Source organism: Lampris incognitus, chromosome 2 (assembly GCF_029633865.1).
Source record: "Lampris incognitus isolate fLamInc1 chromosome 2, fLamInc1.hap2, whole genome shotgun sequence".
NCBI classification, from domain to species: domain Eukaryota; kingdom Metazoa; phylum Chordata; class Actinopteri; order Lampriformes; family Lampridae; genus Lampris; species Lampris incognitus.
This window is the reverse complement of record NC_079212.1, coordinates 137,885,307-137,910,174: the sequence shown is the minus strand read 5'-3', so window position 1 is coordinate 137,910,174 and position 24,868 is coordinate 137,885,307. Positions and strand designations below refer to the sequence as shown.

Here is a 24,868-nt window from a genome sequence, read left to right as displayed (position 1 = left end):
CAATTGTTGACCTGAAACACATGTGGGCTGAGCTGCAATAAATCATGTCCTAACCCTATATATATATACAGGGTTAGGACATGATTATATATATATACTCCCTCTCCCACACGACTACCTTTCCTCCACTCATAATGCCTTCCCTTTACTTGAATGTTGCTGTGTGCCTCAACAGACATGAATTTATTTGAGATCTTATCTTGAGTTGCAGTTGGAAATATTTCAGTTGTTTCACAGGGGCAGACTGTCACGCAAAAAAACGAGAAATTGACTTACAATGGAGGAACAGCTCATCAACTTCGAGGCCCCCCCATATAATATATAATCACGTAGTGAGGCGCGGGGTCGACCTGCAGGTTCAAGTAAGCTTGCTAGAAAATATCACGGTTCGGGCAGGCGGGCGGGAGGGCGGGCGGGTCAAAAAGTGACAGAGTGGCGCTCCGAGCAAGTTATAAATAACTTGCAGAAACATTGCGTGCAATAAGCTAGGCTGTGCATTACTACCTTCTCTTCCCCTCTTTCTCTCTCTCTCTCTCTCTCTCTCAAACACACGCATGCACGCATGCAAGCAGCTTTATCATCATTTTGCGATTGTGGTTTTGTTCAATGCATGTGCGACTGATGTGTGAGTGCTGAGCCTTCACCTACGAGTTTTTTCCCCTAAGTGGTATCCGTAGCTTTTGTTTACACTCCCAAAACACTTGTGCGTTTGTGCATGTATGTGTAGCCATAGTCTGCAGGATGGACTTTGAAACTACAAATTCACTTCCGCTGCCACCATAGTTAAACTTTTAGCTAACAAAAGTTTATTAGCCAAAGAGTTTAGAAAACCCATCATACCAAATATATCACCCCATAGTTCTCTCCTAGTATGCTGGGGCATATCATCAAACAGTTTTTTGTGTGTATGGGGCGTCTGTGGGGTAACTGACAACAAATAGTTTAACTGATTTCTAGCCCATTTAATACAATTTACCTGTTCACACTTGTTTGTTCACTCGGTGAGCTCAATGGTCCAATTCAAAGAATGTACTAAGAGGTTAGTCTAAAAACATATATTCAGATTCAGATTCGGACAACTTTCTTTATCCCAGAGGGCAATTCAGTATATTCGCCTTCTCCTCGAGGAATAAATCCTGTAGGGTGGAAGGGGCCAAATAGTTGTACAGGTGATATTTTCAGGGATGAATTTATCAAGAACAGCAAAATAAGTACGTACTGGAGGAGTAGCTTTAAGGTCAGTTTTGTGGCAAACAGTATCCTCATTCATTTCACACACATACCATTAACCATGCTTCATCTGTTTTAGTGTTTGGCACAAATATAGTTTTTGTGACTACCAGTTGATCGGAACACTGCCTAATCTGAAGCACTGGGTACAATTACATTAAATAGTCCATGTTGCCCCCCCCCCAGACGGCAGTTGTTAGAAATGTTGGGGAGGTTCACTCTAAATGTGTGTGGGCAAGTAAATGATGGCTTCTGAGGTACAGTATAATGTTCAGTCTGTGAGCAGTTGTATTAAATGTTGAAATGTGTTTGACGATTTCTAGCGAGCCTGCTGGAAATGTAGAAAGGGTGCAAATATATGAACCTGAACGTTCGGGATGAGGGCGCACTAACCACAGGGGGGCTTGTCAGTATGCTGTGTCTTGAAGTCGCACATCAACTAGGGAAGTGGTCTAAAGGTAAGCTGTGCCAAAGTCAACGTGCTTGGTGACCAGAACAATGTGGTTCACTGACCAGGGAACTTGCAGTATAACTTTTTCACATGGCACTGCATCAGCACGTCATCATCTTCTTCTGGGCCACTTTGGGCCTGCAGTGGTGCTGGGGGCCAGGCATTTAAGGCAAAGGCCCACTTTGGTGGAATTTGTTGTCATACATACCTTGTAATAATAGTATAGGTACCCAGTAGTTGTAAAAATAACTGCGTCCGGATAGCGGTCTATTCCGTTGCCTACCAACACAGGGATCGCCAGATCGAATCCCCGTGTTACCTCAGACACAATTGGCTGTGTCTGCGGGTGGGAAGCCGGATGTGGGTATGTGTCCTGGTTGCTGCACTAGCACCTCCTCTGTCGGTCGAGGCGCCTGTTCAGGGAGGAGGGGTAATTGGGAGGAATAGCGTGATCCTCCCTCTGATGTGTAAGTGCTGAGCCTTCACCTACGAGTTTTTTCCCCCAAGTGGTATCCGTAGCTTTTGTTTACACTCCCAAAACACTTGTGCGTGTGTGCATGTATGTGTGCGAGAGAGACAGAGTTCATGTCTTTAATGAAGGGTTACATGTTTTTCTGTTATATCAGCAAAGAACATCATAGTAGCCTAAACCCAGACAACTTAGGCTAATATACAATAGGCTATGCCTTGCAATCAGTGTATTATGCTGGGCAAACAGCCCAAAAACGAAGTAGTGCAACACTGCTCAGTGTATTATTCTTGGCAAACTGCCCAAAAACCAAATAGTGCAACACCGCTCACGTTTGCTGTAGCCTAGGCTAAATTTGGAGGTTTGCGGGCCGGGTGGTGCAGGCCGGGCTCTCATAGCAGGTTAGGTTGGCGAGGGTATTCAGAGACCCTGACCCACACATCACTAATGTCAACTGATTGCATCATAGCTTTATATATTGGGTTCAGAATCCAGGTGTTGGACTCTGTGGTTCTGGTCTTTGAAATGCATGGTAACCTTTTGTCCCTTTGTCTCATTTCACTCTAGGCTAAGCATCTGGGTTTCCTGCTCCTCTTGGGCTTGCGCCTGGTGTGGTGTGGTGTCCCTGGTCCATGTAGACACTCGGTGACAAAGGATCACCTCCTGAGCCTCAATCGCCTGGTGAGAGCTCATTAACTCAATATGCCTTGTAGGAACTGCAGGAATCAAAATCAGAATCAGAAACGCTGTCATTTCTTTTCATGTACACAAGTACATGAAATCAAATGACAAAGTGCAGTGCAACACAAAGACAAAAACACATCCAAAAACTACAAGAACACATATATCCAAACTTACCCATTTATCTAAACTATTAAAAAAAAAAATCACTCTCCAGGAGGACGAACGCCAGCCAGGATGACTGTCGGAACTGCCGGTCTGCATGGGCTAGCAGTTAGCTTAGCCTGCCCTGCTTCTGCATCCTGTCAGAACACCCTAGGTGTTTCCTCTTCGGGCACAGCTCCAGTCAGGGCCGTGGTCCTTGGGCCCACAGAACACAGCAGACCAAGCTCCCTCAGCCAATCCAACACTAGCTGTCCCAGCCAGACACCTTCGACACACCTCCCCACACTCCACACGACGACACTAAAAACACAATCAAGGCTAGGCGAGGCCGCCGCCAGACCACCCTTGGTGTTATCAGAACTGCCGGTCGGCATGGGCTAGCAGTTAGCTTAGTCCGCCCCGCTTCCGCATCCTGTCAGACCGCCCTCGGGTGTTGCCGCCTCGGGCACAGCTCTAGGCAGGGCCGTGGTCCCGGGGCCCACAGGACGCCCAAGGAGACAGACTTCATAATGTTGCTGTTTGAATGCAACTGATGGTGCCCTAGCACCTCTATGGAGGACACAAAACCACATCTGATCAAAAGCATAGAAAAAAATACGCTACTGATGGCAGCCTGAAAGCTTGTGGAAACGGCAGACTGCTCCCAGCACAACTTCATCATTACAAAATCTGAGTTACAATCCAAATACTAAACGTAAAACTGTAACTTATCTTTGTTATTACATGATGATTTAGTTGGGCAAGCATTTCATGGCAATGAAAACATTTGGCAGTTTAAACAAAATTTCTTTTATTCGAACCCTTTGGCTAATCATTCCCTCCCTCTTTTTTACCTCGCAGATTGACAACCAGTTGGACAATGGCTGTTCAATAATCTATGCGTTCATTGAGCGCCAGAGTTTGGTAAGTAAAATGCAGATGTTTTTTTTGGTCAGGGTCTCTAATGCGTCCTGCATATTGAGCTGGTGTGTGTGTGTGTGTGTGTGTGTGTGTGTGTGTGTGTGTGTGTCTGTCTGTCTGTCTGTCTGTCTGTAGTGCGTCATCCAGCAAAATCCATAAGACATATTAAAATGTTATGGGAAACAGATCGCCGTAAAATAATTTCTGGGTTCTTTTCTTCTTCAAATCGGCATAAGAGGATGTCTTCAAGTCGGGCTGGAGCATTTCAGCAGCAATTCAAACACACTTCATATTAAAGATCATGAAACGAGGTGCAAAAACATTGGGGAGAAAAAAATAAATCAGAGTGCTAAAAATTCTCTCGGACAGACAAGACAATCTGAAGTCAGTTTAGTTAAGCGTGTAGCAAGTTAGTTTAACTTTAAAACACTTTTTTTTCTTTTTTTTCTTTTTTTACAATTACTGAAACATGTTTTTATAGCAGTGTTTTATAAAGTTTATGTGGCACCTGGGATCTATTTGAAAGACTGATGGTAATGATCAGAGTGACAAAGTATACATCATTTTTATATTGGACGACAGATAGTTGTATCCAGTGCTCCTAGTATATTGTGCGAAAAGGGAGGAACGTCAAGTAAGGTTTATTTTTCAGCCCAAATTCACAAGGTAGTCCTGAAGGTCTTTACAATCAGTATAATATATAACAATATATGACAGTATAAACCCTGAAGCTGAATAAGGAAAAATTCCACGAGTAAAACCTTGTTAGGAAAACAAATCTATATGGGAGAAACCTCAGGAAGAGAAACAGGGGAGGGATCCCCTCTTCCAGGGTGAACGGACATGAGATAGGTGTCAGACGCACAAAATACACAAAAATAACAGTTATAACGTAACATCATAGCTTACACAGGGTAAGGTCATGTAGAATACACATAGTTAATGCATGAAATTTAGCAAATTTAGATGTGCTGGGCAATAAAATTGTAAAAAAGAAAGTGGAAGGCAAATTTAGTGAATCTATGGCCATCCAAGACAGAGTTGGGAACCCCCACAGATGCAGTCAAGAGCTGGCAGAACCCCGCGCCACAAAACCAGCTCTGCTCAGCGGGGCCCCGCAGAGAGAATGGACTTCACATACACACGAGAGCCGAGGCAGACTTCCACACGGCATTTGCACGGAGAGAGACAGGAGAAGTGACGAGAGCGGTGCCAAAGTTGTCATAGCTAAAACAAATAGTATAAAGAAGCAATTTTAAACAAGAACGGCGCAAACAATAGCATAAATCTCCAGGAGGGGTGGGACGGTGACCAAGGAAAAACGGCGCAGCACAAACGGGCTCCAAAGTCATCAGGCAGTTGAAAGAGAGCGAGAGAGATGTTCCATGGTCATCAAACAGTCCATAAAGGAAGAAAATTTGCCCTGGAAAGCAAGAAATAGAGAGACAGAGATGGAGAGAGGCATAAAGAGACAAATTAGCAGTAGCCATAGTCTGCAGGATGGACTTTGAAACTACAAATTCACTTCCACTGCCACCATAGTTAAACTTTTAACTAACAAAAGTTTATTAGCCAAAGAGTTTAGAAAACCCGTCGTACCAAATATATCACCCCATAGTTCTCTCCTAGTATGCTGGGGCATATCATCAAACAGTTTTTTGTGTGTATGGGGCGTCTGTGGGGTAACTGACAACAAATAGTTTAACTGATTTCTAGCCCATTTAATACAATTTACCTGTTCACACTTGTTTGTTCACTCGGTGAGCTCAATGGTCCAATTCAAAGAATGTACTAAGAGGAAGTCTAAAAACATATATTCAGATTCAGACAACTTAATTTATCCCAGAGGGCAATTCAGTATATTCCTCTGGGCAAGTAAATGATGGCTTCTGAGGTACAGTATAATGTTCAGTCTGTGAGCAGTTGTGTTAAATGTTGAAATGTGTTTGACGATTTCTAGCGAGCCTGCTGGAAATGTAGAAAGGGTGCAAATATATGAACCTGAACGTTCGGGATGAGGGCGCACTAACCACAGGGGGGCTTGTCAGTATGCTGTGTCTTGAAGTCTCGCATCAACTAGGGAAGTAGTCTGAAGGTAAGCTGTGCCAAAGTCAACGTGCTTGGTGACCAGAACAATGTGGTTCACTGACCAGGGAACTTGCAGTATAACTTTCTCACATGGCGATGCATCAGCACGTCATCATCTTCTTCTGGGCCACTTTGGGCCTGCAGTGGTGCTGGGGGCCAGGCATTTAAGGCGAAGGCCCACTTTGGTGGAATTTGTTGTCATACATACCTTGTAATAATAGTATAGGTACCCAGTAGTTGTAAAAATAACTGCGTCCGGATAGCGGTCTATTCCGTTGCCTACCAACACAGGGATCGCCAGATCGAATCCCCGTGTTGCCTCAGACACAATTGGCTGTGTCTGCAGGTGGGAAGCCGGATGTGGGTATGTGTCCTGGTTGCTGCACTAGCACCTCCTCTGGTCGGTCGAGGCGCCTGTTCAGGAAGGAGGGGTAATTGGGAGGAATAGCGTGATCCTCCCTCGCGCTATGTCCCCCTGGCGAAACTCCTCACTGTCAGGTGAAAAGAACCAGCTGGCAACTCCACATGTATCGTAGAAGGCATGTGGTAGTCTGCAGCCCTCCCCAGATCGGCAGAGGGGGTGGAGCAGCAGCCGGGATGGCTCAGAAGAGTAGGGCAATTGGCTAGATGAAAAAGGGGGAGAAAAATAAAATAAATATGTTCTTTGTAAGATCCTAAATTGTTACCCCCTTAATTCCATAACTTCACATCTTGTTTCCCAGTATGTACATAGTGTATGTATTGATAAATACTGTACTGGTACACCATTAGTACAAAAGATTCTACTGTAACTCTGGAGTAATTATGCTCTGTGTTGCAGGCTGTAATCTAAAGCATTACCACCATTTCTGTCCGAACAATAAGGTTAACTAAACTGAATCTTGTCAAAGGTTCCCAGTGCATCTCTTCCCAGACTGAGTACTTTTCTCTGCCTGAACGCCATCTGATGGAAAAGCCTAAGGAGTTAGGACAGTTCACGAGCTCGTCTAAATCCTGGTGGAGATGGGAGTACTTTCCTAATTTAAGAAAGTTGATAAAATGCTCTTATACCTATGTCTAAAAGTAGGACCAAATTTGCATAACTGAGAATTTTTGGCTGGTTGAGACCTGGGGGCCCTGATCTGGCATTCTAGCAAAGAGATAGCTGTTGTGGTGGTAAGGACTGAATTAAATGGCAGCTTTTGTGACACACATTCGCACTTATTTTGATGCAGATATATGTTTTAAATTAGATTATGTTGATAAAATGTATAAGGAATTCACCCTTCGGTATTTCTTATGTCTTAGTTTTACATATTAAAAGAGTGAGAAGTTCAGTAACTTGGAACCAGAAGTCATATTCACTTTTGTCATAGATGACCAAAAAAAAAAAAAAACAGAACTGGAAGTAATCCGGAAGTAATCCAGAAGCCCTGAGCTGACAACAACACTTGAGTGCTGCTTCCAAACAGGGCAGCAGGAAATAGAGGTGGTGGGGCGGGATTGGAACAAGACCATAAAACACTCAATTACCATCAGCAACTGCATGACATTCAGTGTAAGCAACTTAGCAACACAAAATTCAATTTAAAGACCTTGTTGTCCATGGTAGTCAATCCCTTTATTATTAAATCGGTATTTTTTATTCTTATTTAGATTACATGTCCTTTTTCCCTCCCTTTTGCTCTCAAGACCTGTCCGTTGGCTGTCCATGCCGTGCTGAAGGGTGCATATCGGAGGGAAGTCAGGGACATTGTTGTTAGGCTGCATGTTTGTTCACGAGCGTGCATTGCACTTGAAGGTTGTAAATTTCTAATTGAGAAAATATAAGACATTAAAAAAGTGATTTCAGTTGCATGCCATTGTTTGTTGAGTTGTTTATAAGATGGTTTGGTGTGCAGTCATGTTGGGGTTGATTAGAATAGTGGTACAGGAGCGTCTCTGGTTTTTAAAACATGCCTGAAAATGGCAAAGGCTGCCTAATGCCAATGCACGAAGTACTGCACAGGAACTGTTTGTTATCCACCTGTTGCAAACTTGACAGAGATACTGCAAAACTATCAAATTTACCAGCTGCTATATGTTAGTCCACGCATACGACAATCCTGTAATGGCTTACATTCTGTGCTTTTTGGATGAGAAATTCTTGAATTGTTTTGTTTTACAGAACATTTCACACACATTCATTCACAAATTACTTACTGAATTATTTTGTCACATTCATTCATGCAATGCTTGGTTAAAAATTAAACATGTGAGGTAGTCTATAGCTAATACTACTACTACTAATGATAACTTACTTATATAGCACTTTTCTAAAACAAAGTGCTTTACAAAGAAATAAAATCAGACAAGGCAAAAATAAGAATAAGATGAAATAAGTAGGAGTAAAAATCAATAGTATAAATAAATAAAATGTATAGGAGTGGCACAGTGGTTTGTGTGGTTGTTTCACAGCAAGAAGGTCCTGGGTTCGAGCCACAGGGTAGTCCAACCTTGGGGGTCATCCCAGGTCGTCCTCTGTGTGGAGTTTGCATGTTCTCCCCATGTCTGCATGGGTTTCCTCTGGGTGCTCCGGTTTCCTCCCACAGTCCAAAGACATGTAGGTCAGGTGGATCAGCCATACTAAATTGTCCCTTGGTGTGAATGTGTGTGTCGGCCCTGTGACTGCTGGGATAGACTCCAGCATCCCTGCAACCCTGAGAGCAGGATAAACAGTTTGGATAATGGGAAAAATAGACAAGCTTTAAAAGAAGCTAGAGACTTAACTTTGTCTGAGTACAATAGGAAGAGCGTTCCATAGTGTGGGGGCGCTAATGGCAAATGATAATAAATAATAATACATTTATTTGTACAGCGCTTTTCAAAATACTCAAAGATGCTTTACTCCTGTTAAGATAAACATAAAAGGAACAGACCAAAAGCATAAAACACACAACATTAATCACATATTAAGTTTTGATTAATGATATGAATGTGGACAGATCGGTGCAGTCTCTGATGTGTTGAGGGAGACCATTCAAGATTCAGGATTACTTTATTTTTCTTGAGGGGAATTTGTTCTGCACATAAAGGCTGCCTCATAAAAATACATCCATTATCGTGCAGTAATTGACATAAAGTGCAGAGCACAGAGACGTGCAGACATAAAGTGCATTCAAATACGTGCAACACAGCTCCTCATTTCACCTCCTCCTCATATCCTGAGTTTAGGAGATTCACTGATAGAAGGATGAAAGAGTTTTTATACCTCCTCAGTTATCTTTTCCTGTATTTAATAGGAACCCTGTAGTGTCTACCCGATGGGAGCAGTTTGTATTATGCATGCAGGAAATGAGAGGGGTTAGAAATAACTTTCCTAGCCTGTTTAGCTATTGTCTTCTCAAAGAGCATTTGGAGGGAGGGACGCTCCCTCACCCTCATCATTTTCACTGCTGTGTGGATCAGTCTGTTTATTTGTGATTTTAACTTAACTGATACGTTACCAAGCCAAGCTGAGATTCTCTAACGTAATATACTCTCTATCACAGAATGATAAAATAACACCATTACCCTCTGTTGAACCCCAAACACCCTGAGTGTGCACAAAAGGTAAAGTCTCTGTTGGAGCCCGGTACATACAGATTTCACATGGACATTCCAAGACAGATTCCAGTCAACATGTACACCAAGTATTTGTAAGAATGAACCTGGGTAATATGAGCATTATGGATCAGTAGTGGAGAATGATCCCCCAGATTTCCTGGCTCAAAAATCATTTCTTCCGTTTTCTTAATGTTTACAATGAAATTATGGTCATCACAACATTGTACAAACTTTTCAACCTCTAGGTGTCTGGGTAGTGTAGCAGTCTGTTCCATTGCCTACCAACACGGGGATCTCCGGTTCGAATCCCCGTGTTACTTCCGGCTTGGTCGGGCGTCCTACAGACACAATTGGCCATGTCTGCGGGTGGGAAGCTGGATGTGGGTATGTGTTCTGGTCACTGCACTAGCGCCTCCTCTGGTCGGTCGGGGGGCCCTGTTCGGGGGGGGGGGACTGTCAGGGGATAGCGTGATCCTCCTACTTGCCACGTCCCCGTGGTGAAACTCCTCACTGTCAGGTGAAAAGAAGTGGCTGGTGACTCCACATGTATCGGAGGAGGCATGTGGTAGTCTGCAGCCCTCCCCGGATCGGCAGAGGGGGTGGAGCAGCGATTGGGACGGCTCAGAAGAGTGGGGAAATTGACCAAGTATAATTGGGGAGAAAAAGGGGGGAAACTTAAAAAAAAACAGCTTTTCAACCTTTAAACTACATTCAGAAATACCAGTGTCTGTATCCATAAGTCCCAAGATGTCCCAAGATGTCAGTATTATCAGGAAACTTGACAACAAAAGTGTTTGGATGACTGCTTGTACAGTCATTTGTATATAATGTTAACAGAATTGGAGAACTCGCACATCTTTGAGGAACGCCTGTGTTAATGACTTGAGAGTCAGGTAATGTCTGGTTCACTCGGACCTGCTGGGTCCTCTTGGTCAAAAATGAGGGCTACCACCTGATGGTCCATGGGTTAACAGACATCTGTCTGAGCTTACTGAGAAGGATATGTGGCTGCAGGGTATTAAAAGCAGACCTGAAGTCTACAAAACAGCGGTCTGAAAAGTGTATTGAGGGACAGTGCAGAGTGCACCACCTTTTATACTGTGACAGCACAGCAATTGAGAAAGTACACTTATTTTTCCATCAGGTGCACCGTGGGTCTGGACAGTTTCATGCTTGTTTAGTTAGAAGATTTCTTTTTATTAATTTTGCTTATCTGTAACCAGCCTGAAGGAGCCCAGTCCGTCCGAATGGAAACTGCATCAGTGAAATCTTTCTGTCTTCATGCGCTGATGTCAGTTTACTGGCTCAAAGTTCACCCCCCTCCCAACTAAACAACCTGCATACATGCAAAAATCACAATGGGTATATCTTGTTTATGAATTCAAACATCTCTCATGTTCTCGATATAATGTTGTGGCAGAGTGCTGTGGATTGGTTCCACAACCCAAATGAAGACACACCAGAGCCAGGGACAGCCCCGCAGAGCTCTCTCCCCACCGAAAGACTTTTAATGAACATTTGTTTTTAGTGTTTTTAACATGGTCTTAATTCTGGCGTTTTAAAAGTCTTGGATTTAATAAACGGACTGTGGTGCCCTAATTGACTATCTTTTTCCATGTCTCTGTGCCACAGACAGGCTTCCCCGGTACAGAGACACAGACACAATGTATTAAGAACAAATTGAATGCATGAAAAAAACACTGATGTTAAAGTGCTCAAAGCTATGTGTGCCCATTCACTAGCATGTTAGATAATTATTCTCATTGGCTAAGGGAATTAAAACCATTCTTAGAAACTACTAAGATCATAGATGGCTTGTAAAAAGCAGTCTCTTGACTGCTTTTTACAAGAATAGTTGTAATTTCTACTTTAGCATTAAAGTCAATGAAAGTCTTGTACTGACATTTCTTTCCTTATTCTAGCTGCCAGTAGCTGAAATGACCCAAGTGCAAGCTAACGATTGCTTCGTAACAGGTTAACACACTGAGATTAGTTAAAACTTAAATTAAAAGGCATCCGGGTAGTGTAGTGGTCTATTCCGTTGCCTACCAACATGGGGATCACCAGTTCAAATCCCCATGTTACCTCCGGCTTGGTCGGGCATCCCTTCCAACACAATTGGCCGTGTCTGCTGGTAGGAAGCTGGATGTGGTTATGTGTCCTGGTCGCTGCACTAGCGCCTCCTGTGGTCAATCGGGGTGCCTGTTCAGGGGGAAGGAGGAACTGGGGGGAATAGCGTGATGCTCCCATGCGCTACATCCCCCTGGTGAAACTCCTCACTGTCAGGTGAAAAGAAGCGGCTGGCAACTCCACATGTATCGGAGGAGGCATGTGGTAGTCTGCAGCCCTCCCCGGATTGGCAGAGTGGGTGGAGCAGCGACTGGGATGGCTCAGAGAGCGGGGTGATTGGCCAGGTACAATTGGGTAGAAAGGGGGGGGGGACTTAAATTAAGAAAAAGGAAACTTCTCATTTGCATCTTAAGTAATATACACTTGAAAAAAGATAACTTAATAAGGTTCACATTCTCTCAGAGATAAACTGCAATATCCCAGCTAATATATTGACCTAGCACTCAGTTGCTGCAACCACACTGAGGATCTAGAATGTTCTATTCTCGTAGCAAGCCCATGACATGCATATTTGAAAATGAATCATGTTTGAAAATTCTTCTCATTGGCTAATCAAAACACATTCTCTCACACCCATGCTTAAAAGTTACCAAGAACATAAATAAATCTCTGCGCTTCAGAAGAGTAGTTCTAATTTCAACATGAGCATTAACATCAATGAAATAGTCTCTCATTTACTTTTGTCTTTATTTTGACTACTACCACTAGCTGAAATGACTCGCGCGCACAAGATAACGGTAGCTCCTGAAGAGGATATAACTCACCTGAGAATCTTGTCAAAGTTGAATTAAGAGAAAATAATTAAGATAACTCTTAAAACAGTCCACATTTTGTCAAAGAAAAACTGCAGTAGTCCAGCTGAAATACTGACCTTGCACTAGTCATTGGAAGCACTGTGGCTAGAATGTAGCAAGCCCATCACATCTGTTAACACTATTCCCTGTTGGCAGTCATATGAAAATTTAACCCTTTCTTATGCTTTTCAAATTCTGTGGGGTTACAGTAGCAAAGACAGCAAAATCTGTTTCCATCGATTCTGTAGCGACCAGAAAAAGTGTGTGTCGATTTCGTTTTCCTGAGGGTGTTTGTGTTTTCCCTACTGTTGCTCACTGATGAAATTTGCTGGAGACCCTATACCTCTAAAGATAACTAGAGCCTGCAAACAAAACCTATGTGGATATTTACTACTATATACTACATTAATAATTTTTATTTTTTTACTCAGTAATATTCTGTTATCTTTTAATATCTAAGTATCTACTCCATGTGTCCATGCGCCTTCTTTGTTCCCTTAAAGCTTGAAGTTGTGCGCTCAGTTCATACAGGCCCAACTGGATATGAAAGAACTAAAATGCCAATATTCGCCACAGAAATCTCATCTCAGAAACTCAGAAACTCGACCATGCTTGATGATTTACCTTCTTGTAAAGATACAGTCTCGTAACTCAGAGGTTAAATCGTCTGACGACAATTTAGCTCTGGGGACAACAGCCAATATTTCGGAGCTTCCAGTGCTCGCTTCCGTTTCCTATGAACACTTCCTCTTCCATGCGCCCGTCATTGTTTACGGTCGGATTAGTAGTTTAAGACGCAAGAGTGGAGCTGGAGTTGAGAGACTTCTGCGACTCGATTGTTTCACAAGTAGTCAAACGTTTTTCCACACAATACACCAATATTGATACTTCTTGTAGGTGTTTTAGAGCCAGATGCCATTTTAGCCAATGCGTTCCGCCTCTTTCGCTCCCCACGCGGACCGTTACCAACATGCAACTCACTGCCTACCCAAACCAATACCAAAATCATGTTCGGTGCCGACAGATTATATAATTACACATAGATTAGTAAAGACCATATATTGCTCATAATTTGAAATGCAGAATTCTCTCTGAAGCTGTTCTTTAACCTTTTGTTTTATAGAGTAAAGTCTGTTATATCAAAGCAGCCTTTCCACAAATCCTGGAGCTTCTGAACATGCATTTCCAGTATGCAAGGAAGTCAGACAACAGAAGACACGTCAACACACTGAAGAGGGTCATCTTCAACCTCTACTCTCAAAGATGTATACCTGAAATCAATGAAGAGATTGAGGTAGGTTTACAGTCGTATCACAACACCATGTTAAAACGCAAAAAAAAATCTGACACTATCTCTATTTGTAACTTTTTTTTGTACTGGACAATTTCATACAGAGCAACTCACAACAAGTGGGGTCAACCAGGCAGAAGTTCAGTGTCATGCAAAAGGACACTGGCATCTTGGTGGTATTGACCTATGACCTTTTGGACACTGAGTAATCATCCCAAGCACAAAACATTGAAAGCCAATAAGCTACTACTATTGGGTATAAGCTACTACAATACGAAACTACAATACATGCTACTACAGTAATATAAAATCAATGAATAAACATAGTGCAAAGTATGAATGAGGAAATAGGGTTTCAACACTGTGTAGTAAGATGACTTGTTGGTGAGTCAGAAGTTTAGCATCACTTCTACTACAACATTCATCAGCTAACACAAGAAATACAAGTGTGGAGTGATTGATTGTGATATCATAAAACATGTTGTGGTTGATTTTTTTTTTTTTGTTCAGTGCCTTGTCCTTAAAATGAAAAACTTGGCTTGTGGCATGACAGTGCATACACACAAGCATAAATCATAAAAATAAATATAAAAAATAAAATAAAACAATAAATAACTCAAGAAACAATAATATAAAACCGAATATGGAGCAGAAACAAATAGAGTCCACTAAAGTAATAATGCAAAAGTGCAGAGGTTTAAGGTGATCTTGCAGAGATTAAATAATGGGAAATGTAAGCACATTTTTGGACATGGGTGTATGGGGTTGTTGTACCTCTTTCACTCACTTAGTCCGTGGGAGCTTGGCCCTCTGTCCTGGGGGAAGGGGCTATAATCCCTCCAGAAAAAGGGAGATAAGGATAACATAATTTGTGCTAAAATGTCTGCTACGAAGGACCATTGCTTGCTAATGATCTTGCTGACAGGTCTGTACAATCAATATCTGTTCTTCATTTTGAGGTTACTGAACTGAGTACAATGAGTGCGGATAGTAACATGGGCTCAATGAGCAATCATTGCAGATTACATCTGTGTTCATGTCAAAATTTGTTGATAACAGTGCCCAGCGGATAGGAGAATGATGTGACGGTGCTCTTCTACATCCAATTACCATATGCTCTGTTTTAGAGAAATTTGACTGAAAAAAAATATTGCATCATTGCACAAACTCACAGGCCCATGAGCTGTCTCCCCATCTGAGATTAAAATAACAACTAACCAATTCCTAAACTCTGCCCTTTTTTCATAGCAGTCAAGGTACATTGTAAAAGAGAGAAGAGTAACCTAATATTCAACTTTTTTTCCCTCAGGAACTAGTCTAACTACCAACATCCTATTCAGTGTCAGGTGCTGGGGCTAATATAGCGCTGTTGTGAGAAGTTGTTACAGTGTGGGCCAGGTTTCTTGGTTGAGGTAGCTTGGAGAGTGTAAGGGATTAAGAAAGGCAAAAATTCATATGGATCCCATGACGCTTGTCGTTTATTACTACACATCAACCTTACCAAGCCCAGATGTACGGCTGTTATTTTATCAGAAATGAACAAAACAGAGGCCACATAACCTAAACGTTACTCTCGAGTCGAGAGGCAAAAAGAAGTAGGAGCTCGACAGTATGCATCTGTTCTTAGCATGTGTGCCACCCAACTAATGCTAGAAATACAAGGCACTGTCTGATGACGTTGCTTCTGTCATATCTAGGCAACACACTATACACGCCCTGAAGGTGCATTTCACAATTTCGACTGTGTTTCGAGTGTGCTAGGTTTTGTACCAGCTCATGTTGTAACAGAATTAGATTAGATTTAATGGTCATGATCATGCTCAGGATGGACATGATTGAACACGGTGTTCATAATAGACAGTCCATAGTTGAACAGAAGTCCAAAAACATCCCATCACTCAGGCTCAGATTGGACAGGCCATACCCGATAATCACACCCCTTAGAGGTTCCCAGTCATTGTCAACATGTGTCAAAGACTCCCAGGCGCACCATGACGTTGGTAGGTGAAGTATTCACCAGCACTCCTCACACTTTCTCCAAGAAGTGCTCTGAACTGTTATAAGGCCACACACAGTCAAACATCAGTCAGTTTTACTCTCAGCAACTCATAGTCACTTTTTAGAAATCCTCTCATCCACTAGGACAAACTCCAACAATACAACCTTCACCCAGAAATTTGTGAGTATCCCCACATATACCCAGCACCTCTATCCCTGTAGGACATCACTCAGGCTGTTTTTTAGCGAAGGTGGTGGAATGTGCACCTTGACTAGGGAAATTGTGGGAAGGTGGAAGGAATGCAATACGTTTAAATCCAATAGACACACCCCATGTAGGAGTCAAGCCTGGAAGAATGTGGAAAGTCAGAACCCATCTCCTACGCAGAGGATTCTGCGGTGAGTAAAAGTTCATTATTTGCAAGGTGCAGGGTTGGACGAGATGTGCCCAGGAATGCTGAAAGCTTTGAGAATGAAATAGACTGCACAGATTTCAACATTCTGGGCATGGGGAGAATTCTCCACTCTAATGTTACCATGTTCAAACACACAACAGCATATTTCATCAGAAGTCAACAGGAAATTATTTGAAAGGGAAGTTGATTATTCTTCTAAAATCTGCCTTCTGCTGGACGAGGCCCTCAGTTTAAGTAAGCTGCCACTCATAGTCATCTGAAAACATTTTTGTTGAACACATGGATTTAATGGTCATGCGTTTAAAAGGGACATGGGACTGCCTAGGACCCCAGAAGCAAAGGACGGCATAAAGAAAAGGAAGAGGGCTCCATGTCTGTGTTATGGGCTGTTTCTGATGACTAAACAGAAAGATAAGAACATGTGTATTTTTTTCTGTTCTCTGGTGTGTTTTGGATAAATGATAATGATGAGCTTTGTAGCGTGGTATCTGACTGCTTGCTAGAGTAGCTGCAATGCTACATACATGTTGCTCACCCGCAAACTGATGTTGATGCTCAGTCCAATCATTCTCCAAAAGTACTCAGCAAATGCTGAGGAAATGCCTATGTTTTTGCCACTGGGCTTCTCATTAAGGCACAGGCTACTAAACACACCCATGATTTAGGCACTTTCCTAATTTGTTCCTTACACCCCAACCCCCACCGGACTGCAATCCCCCTCCTCCCCCAACCCACCAGATCCGTTTCCTCTCTTTTCTCACGGTGTTCACGAACCTCGTGATTTACAGACTAAGCATTAAGGGCTTAACTTAAAAGTCTGTACTTTTCTCTCATCCTGTCCCAAAATGGTCGAATGAATTCTTTTCTAAGCATGACTGTGATACTGATTTGTGGCATTGCCCAGCTATTTTTTTTGAATCACTTACCATTCATGTCACTTGGGGATCTAGCCCTTATGCACTTGAACTAATTGCACTTGACATGACCTACGATATACACTACCGTTCAAAAGTTTGGGATCACCCAAACAATTTTGTGTTTTCCATGAAAAGTCACACTTATTCACCACCATATGTTGTGAAATAAATAGAAAATAGAGTCAAGACATTGACAAGGTTAGAAATAATGATTTGTATTTGAAATAAGATTTTTTTTACATCAAACTTTGCTTTCGTCAAAGAATCCTCCATTTGCAGCAATTACAGCATTGCAGACCTTTGGCATTCTAGCTGTTAATTTGTTGAGGTAATCTGGAGAAATTGCAGCCCACGCTTCCAGAAGCAGCTCCCACAAGTTGGATTGGTTGGATGGGCACTTCTTTGAGCAGATTGAGTTTCTGGAGCATCACATTTGTGGGGTCAATTAAACGCTCAAAATGGCCAGAAAAAGAGAACTTTCATCTGAAACTCGACAGTCTATTCTTGTTCTTAGAAATGAAGGCTATTCCATGCGAGAAATTGCTAAGAAATTGAAGATTTCCTACACCGGTGTGTACTACTCCCTTCAGAGGACAGCACAAACAGGCTCTAACCAGAGTAGAAAAAGAAGTGGGAGGCCGCATTGCACAACTGAGCAAGAAGATAAGTACATTAGAGTCTCTAGTTTGAGAAACAGACGCCTCACAGGTCCCCAACTGGCATCTTCATTAAATAGTACCTGTTAGAGCCTGTTTGTGCTGTCCTCTGAAGGGAGTAGTACACACCGGTGTAGGAAATCTTCAATTTCTTAGCAATTTCTCGCATGGAATAGCCTTCATTTCTAAGAACAAGAATAGACTGTCGAGTTTCAGATGAAAGTTCTCTTTTTCTGGCCATTTTGAGCGTTTAATTGACCCCACAAATGTGATGCTCCAGAAACTCAATCTGCTCAAAGAAGTGCCCATCCAACCAATCCAACTTGTGGGAGCTGCTTCTGGAAGCGTGGGGTGCAATTTCTCCAGATTACCTCAACAAATTAACAGCTAGAATGCCAAAGGTCTGCAATGCTGTAATTGCTGCAAATGGAAGATTCTTTGACGAAAGCAAAGTTTGATGTAAAAAAAATCTTATTTCAAATACAAATCATTATTTCTAACCTTGTCAATGTCTTGACTCTATTTTCTATTCATTTCACAACATATGGTGGTGAATAAGTGTGACTTTTCATGGAAAACACGAAATTGTTTGGGTGATCCCAAACTTTTGAACGGTAGTGTATATATTATATAAAATCCAGTGAGTCAAGTAAATTCTTTGAGACAGTACAAGCCTGTTTCAATCAATCTATATATATATATATATATATATGTATATATATAATCCAGTGAGTCAAGTAAATTCTTGAGACAGTACAAGCTTGTTTCAATCAATCAATCAGTAAATCAAGTTGCATTTTATATAGCGCATTTCTAGCTGCAACAGCCACTCAAAGCACTTTACATGCCATAAGCAATCATCCATATATGTTCCATCCATGTAAATTCATGATTGCTTATGGCATGAGAAGCAGATAGCAGAGAAGCTATCATAGCTCAGCGGCCATTAAAAAAAAAAAAGTCAATTTGTTTCATTCACCCATGTAGTGGTTACTTACCTCGAGGGTGGAGAGTATCAACAGCTTTTCGGATGCTTCTCCTGGCTTTCATGCACCTGAGGCTGGAGCTGCCAGTGCAACACATTGCCCACCTCTTTCATGTGATCATAAAACACTTTCCCCTACATTTATTGACAACATCTGTTTTGTATGCAAGCCCAAGCCCACTGGTTTGTTGGCAAGACAGAGAGTCTGTGGATCAGCATGCCTAACCAGTTTTTAGAGGTGTTTGAAAACCATATTGTGGTAACTGGACTGTTTCGGTGTCTTCATGAAAAGACCATCAAATCTGCAAGAAAGGGCAAATATTTTCAGCACTAAAAACATCACACCATGAAATACCTCATTGATATCACATTGCAAGAAGCCGCCTCTTTTATTTCTAAGGACTGGGGCTCGAGTGCTGGTGATAAAACTGATGTAGAAGAACGCTTTTCTGACAATCTGTTGCAAGTTGACAGGATTTTAGCAGATTGTGGTTGTGACATCAGAGGAATGAGAGAATGATGTGTGTCAAGGTGAAGGTCCCTCACTCATAAGAGGATGCCATCAATGGGATGTATTAAACAAAATTTTTTTATGTTCAGTTTAATCAACTATGGCTTATTCTGAACTAGATTTAATAGCCTCTTTGAGGACACTGAGGATTGTGGAGCCAAGGATGCCCAGAGGACAATCATATGCTCATATGCTTAGTCCACACAGCGGGAGCTCAAGCACAGTAGCAGTTTACTTGAAACACAAATCAGGCCACCGAAAAACAGTCACTATACTCAGTAGTTGTGTTTCCATCCAAATGTCAAAATTTTCAGTGAATTTACAAAAATTGGGCAAAATAATCAGTACATTTCTATCAGCTACTGTTGTGCAAATCATGAACACAACAAGATCCCATTATTGAAAGCATCAGCCAAACCAAATGGGAAAATGGCATGTAGAATTACTTGCTGTTGTAAAAGTGATCATAACTCTTTACCTGTTGCCCATCAACCTATTACATGCAGTCCAGAGATGACGAAGAGGGCATGCAGTGGGTCATTAAATTGATTATTTAATGAAGGCAGAAACACTATTAAACTAAGCAGTTCTGGGGGGTAATTGTGCAGAGGCATTTCATTAACCAGCTTATTAAAGAAACGTGAAAAACTTGACACTATGATCTATTAAAAATTTAAAAAAAAAACAGAAAAAACAGCCCACATCACCCTTTATTGCATTTTCTCTTTATCAATACACCAAATTTTCCACCTCAGCCAAGTTTAGCCTTTTTTTCCCCGATGTTTAGGTTTAATTTATGGCATTTCCATTAAGGTTTTTTATGTGCTTAAAACAGGTGGATGGAAACTCACTTAATAGGCTTTTTTTCTGAGCTCCACTGCAGCCCATGTGCCTGCTCACATTCTCACTCAGAACCGGTCCCTGGCTTCAGTGCAAGCAGATGCAGAAATAGTTTAGTTGTGGATTAATTAACTGCTTGCAGCTGTAGCTAATGACTGACAATGAACCACCCCTATAAGCTTCCTAACCCACAGTCCTTCCCTGAAACTGCACCGGGGAGTTTGGCTGAAAGTTAGGGGGCCTTCACATATGGTTCTTTAAAATAAGGCTGTATCATGTTATTCCCCTGTTTATTATGCACATTAACGTGGCCTATTTACAAACATTTGAATGTTTTTAATCCAATTTTATTGGATAATGAAACAGAATTGAAAGTGCAAGCCTGTACCACATGTCAACAGGTACACAACACCCCTCTCCAAGTGTCAGTCTCACCTTGGGAATGGCCTGGCAAACCATGGACACGCATTCACATAGACTATGCAGGTCCATTTCTGGGGGAGATGTTCCTGATAGCAGTAGATGTGCATTTGAAATGGCTTGAAGTTTGCCCTGTCTGAATAGTCACGTCAGCAGCAACAATTGAGCACCTGAGGGAGATGTTCAGCACTCATGGCCTTCCCCATACAGTTGTGTCAGACAATGCAGCAATTTTCACGTGTGGAGCTGAGCAGTTAACTCAGCCACCCTATACAGAGCCTGAGGACCAGGTATGCTGGAAGTGAAGCTGAGCAGCCACCTCAGCCGCCCGATACTTAGCCTGATGTTAGGGAGGAGGAAATAAGGTACTAGGGCGCTCGCCATTCTTGTAGGTCAAGGAACCCCCCCCCCCCCCCCGAAAAACTCGATTTGTAGTTAGTGGCCAGAACTTGTTGGGGCACAATAATCCTTGTTCCAAGTCTACCAGAGATGGGGCAGTCTACCCCCACTCTGAGTTAGCTGCTTTTATATTGTTCTTTCAGTGAATTAGATGTTATTTGGTTAGACCCATATTTACTCATCTGTGAGTGTTCGTGGGAGTTTATTTCAAAGTAATGGTTATGCTCAATGAGGGGTGGAGGGATGTTATATCCTGTAGTTAGTCCACCACCCACTATGGGGGGGGGGGGCAGTAGAAGGGAAACGTAAGAAAAAGACATGTAAAAAAGCACAGAGGAAAATAAAGAGAGCTCGTCGTCGTCGTTGGCGTCTCGTGTCCGAGGATCCTTTCCCAGAGATTAAGGTGTGTGCTTGAAACAAAGATGGCTTTGACAGTCCAAGGTGAGAATAGAAGAGACTGGAAAAGCGTGCACAGGGGATAGTAGGGGGTGGACCCATTCCTGTGGCTCTCTGTTCTTGGCAGAGTTTTCAGCGGTGGCACTTTTCTTTCGCATGCATTTGTTTGTTAGTTTTGGCCTTGATGGAACCAGCCAGGCAGGCAGCTCTCCAGTGCTTTCGATTTTCCGCTACTTTTTCCCAGTTCTTAGGGTCGATGTTGAAGGTGGTCAGCGTTCCCTTGATACAGTCCTTGTAGCGTTTTTTGGGAGCACCTCTTTTTCTTTGACCTTCAGTCAGTTCGGAGTATAGAAGTTGTTTTGGGAGTCTGTCGTTTGGCATCCTCTGGATGTGGCCAAGCCACCGCAGCTGGTGATGTTCAATTGTCGTCTCAATGGAAAGGAGATTGGCTCTTTCGAGAACTTGATTGTTGGTGACCCGTTCTTGCCAGGAAATTCCCAGAATACTTCTCAGTTTTTGCTGATGGAAGCGTTCTAGTTTATGGATTTGGTACTTGTAGAAAGTGCAGGCTTCACAACCGTACAGGAGGGTTAAAAGAACCACGGCACATTAAACCATGATTTAGATTGATGATGGTTACCGAGCAGCTGTGTCGTTTCTGCTATATAATATGTGGATAGTTAACAAAATCCATAACTAATAAAGCATACTTACATGTTGTGATGCTGAATCTGCAGACTGGCCCAAAGTGGGAACTGCCTCCACTGCCTAAAATGTATAATCTGAATAAAATGTAGTTTAAAAATGTTCTGGAGAGCTCCGCCCAACATCATTTATCTGAATGCTGCTGATTTTAACACCACCAACCAGTGGGTTGAAGCAGAAAGCAAGTGGCTGGTGGTACATCGTCTGACATAAAATCAGTTAATTAAATGCGCCATAATGATTTGTTGAGCATAGAGTTAGTTGGAGGAGCCTTGTGCAACAAATGGAGAGTGTAATTTAACTAGAATCATCATCATCCTCATCATCATGATTATCAGTTCCATAGCCTATGGAGGTCGTAGGAGCACAGCTGATGCCTCAACAAGTCTCAGTTGAGCCATCATTGTGTTTCAGTAGGGGAAGTACCTGACGGTCCCTATCTCCTCTCCAGGTATGGATGGCCGTTGGTTCACAGAGGAACTCATCCGCCCTTTGACAGGTTTTGTTTTTAGTTCTGCTGGGTGTCCACACACCCTCCTCACAACAATCCAAGGATTGAAGTGGGGGGTGCTGGTTTAGTTGCCGATGACCCGATGGTTGCAGCTTAACGTCGTACTCGGGACCCAACTAGAATTGAGAAAGAAAATTCAGTTGTCACTAAAAATAACGCTGTCTGAGAGAAGAAAAATGCAAGAGGAGCTCAGAGACAGAGCTTGGACCTGATCAGCCTGACATCATAATTCAACAACAATCCAAAGACAGAGGAAGATAATATACTTGGTCATTTTCAAGGAGCTGGTTTAGTAAGGCTTTTTTTTCTTAAATTTTTTTATTTTCTGTTAGGTCTTACTGTGTTCATAATTTTCTGCTATTGTCTCAGGGTTTTGTGTCGTCAGATTTCTTTCACACTTACTTTAGTCTTTCACCATAACAAATTGTGGTATAAAAATATAATTATCATAAAGAATTTACACAAATTGAAGTATCTTAACGATGTACATTTCATTATAACAAATGTTCATTCAGCTCAGCAAATAAAAATAAAGGATTTCATTTATTTAAATGGTCATGGCAAGTCAGTTTATTTATAGAGCACATTTACAAACTTCAAACATTAACCAAAGTGCTTTACAGAGATTAAAATAATTACAATCAAACAGGAATGATCAAATGTAATCACAGGAATGATCAAATAAAAACAGATATAAATAAGAGGACATAGGTAAAGTAATACTTATGGTCACAAATACATTGACGTGATGCTTTAGTACATTTTTGGTTGATTTTTGGTGTCGCGAACCTTGCGCTGGCCCCCTTTTTCCATTTTCAGCTTGCTGAGCTGAAGAAAAATAGCTGATTTCATTAGAGTGATCTATCATTTTTTCAAGAGGGAGCGATTCTCTGGACTAAAATGTGTAAGTAGTTGGTGAGTGATGCTTCATTATTTTAACAAGTTCAGCCTATTGTGCCAGTTTACAGCACTGTGCCAAAGGTGTTTTTATTAATCTTTATAATAATAATAATAATTATAAATTAAACTTATATAGCGCTTTTCTAACACTCAAAGTCACTTTACAATAAATGGGGTGAATCAAGACAACAGATAAACATAACACAGACATACAGGGGTGGATGGGAAGGGGGGCTATGAGAGGGAGAAGCGGCAGCCACATACGACGCCAGCAGTACTCTCCGACTTAGACGGATACAAAAGGGGTAGAAAAACAAACATCATAAATCACAGATGAAGTCTGAAGAGGTGAGTCCTGATTAATGACTTGAATGTGGGCAGATCTCAGCAGTGTCTGATGTGCTTGGGGAGGGAGTTCCAAGAGGAGGGGGCAGCAGGTCAAGTGCTCGGTCCTTAGTCTGGCTCAGATTAGGGGTGGATGAGAGGACATGGGGGGAGGGGGCACGAGAAGGCAATGGAGAAGAGGTGTGTCTTGAGACGGGATTGGAAGAGTGGGAGGGATTCTGAGTCTCTAATGATTTGGGGGGAGTGAGTTCCAGAGCCTGGGAGCTGCCCTGGAGAAGGCTTGGTCACCAAAGCCGCAGAGGTTGGACCTGGGGGTAGAGAGAAGGGAGGCTGAGGTGGATCTGAGGGACAGAGAGGGTTGGTAGGGGGAGAGGAGGTCGGTGAGGTATGGGGGAGCCAGTTTGTGAAGGGCTTTATATGTAAGAACCAGGATTTTGTAATTGATCCGGTGGGAGATGGGTAGCCAGTGGAGGTCTTTTAGGACTGGGGTGATGTGATGCCAGGATTTGGTGAAAATTGAAAGTCGGGCGGATGCGTTCTGGACCAATTGAAGTCTCTTGATAGAGCTAGCACTGATGCCACAGAGGAGTGAGTTGCAGTAATCAAGGCGGGAGGAGATAAAGGCATTTATGATCACTTGGGGCGTTCAGGTAGTGTGGTGGTCTATTCCGTTGCCTACCAACACAGGGCTTGGCGGTTCAATTCTTAGAAACTACTAAGAACATAAATGGCTTATAAAAAGAAGTCAAGAGACTGCTTTTTACAAGAATAGTTCTAATTTCTACATTAGCATTAATGTCAATGAAAGTATTGTACTGAAATTCCTTTCCTTATTCTAGCTACCAGTAGCTGAAATGACCCAAGTGCAAGCTAATGATTGCCTCTTAAGAGGTTAACTCACCTGAGGTTAGTTAAAACTTAAAATTAAGAGGCATCCACGTAGCGTAGCAGTCTATGACATTGCCTACTAACATGGGGATCACCGGTTCAAATCCCCGTGTTACCTCCAGCTTGGTTGGGCGTCCCTACAGACACAATTGGCCATGTCTAGAGGTAGGAAGCCAGATGTGGTTATATGTCCTGGTCGCTGCGCTAGCACCTCCTCT

General features: G+C 42.3%; 1 protein-coding gene across 1 annotated transcript in view; it reads left to right on the top strand.

The window, feature by feature from the left end:
- csf1a (colony stimulating factor 1a (macrophage)) overlaps window positions 1-24,868 on the top strand; it is a 55,590-nt gene that overhangs the window by 16,230 nt on the left and 14,492 nt on the right. The window contains exons 2-4 of the mRNA XM_056274653.1: window positions 2,718-2,831; window positions 3,837-3,899; window positions 13,596-13,766. Coding sequence (XP_056130628.1) covers window positions 2,718-2,831; window positions 3,837-3,899; window positions 13,596-13,766 — 348 coding nt within the window. The remainder of the gene's footprint in view (window positions 1-2,717; window positions 2,832-3,836; window positions 3,900-13,595; window positions 13,767-24,868) is intronic.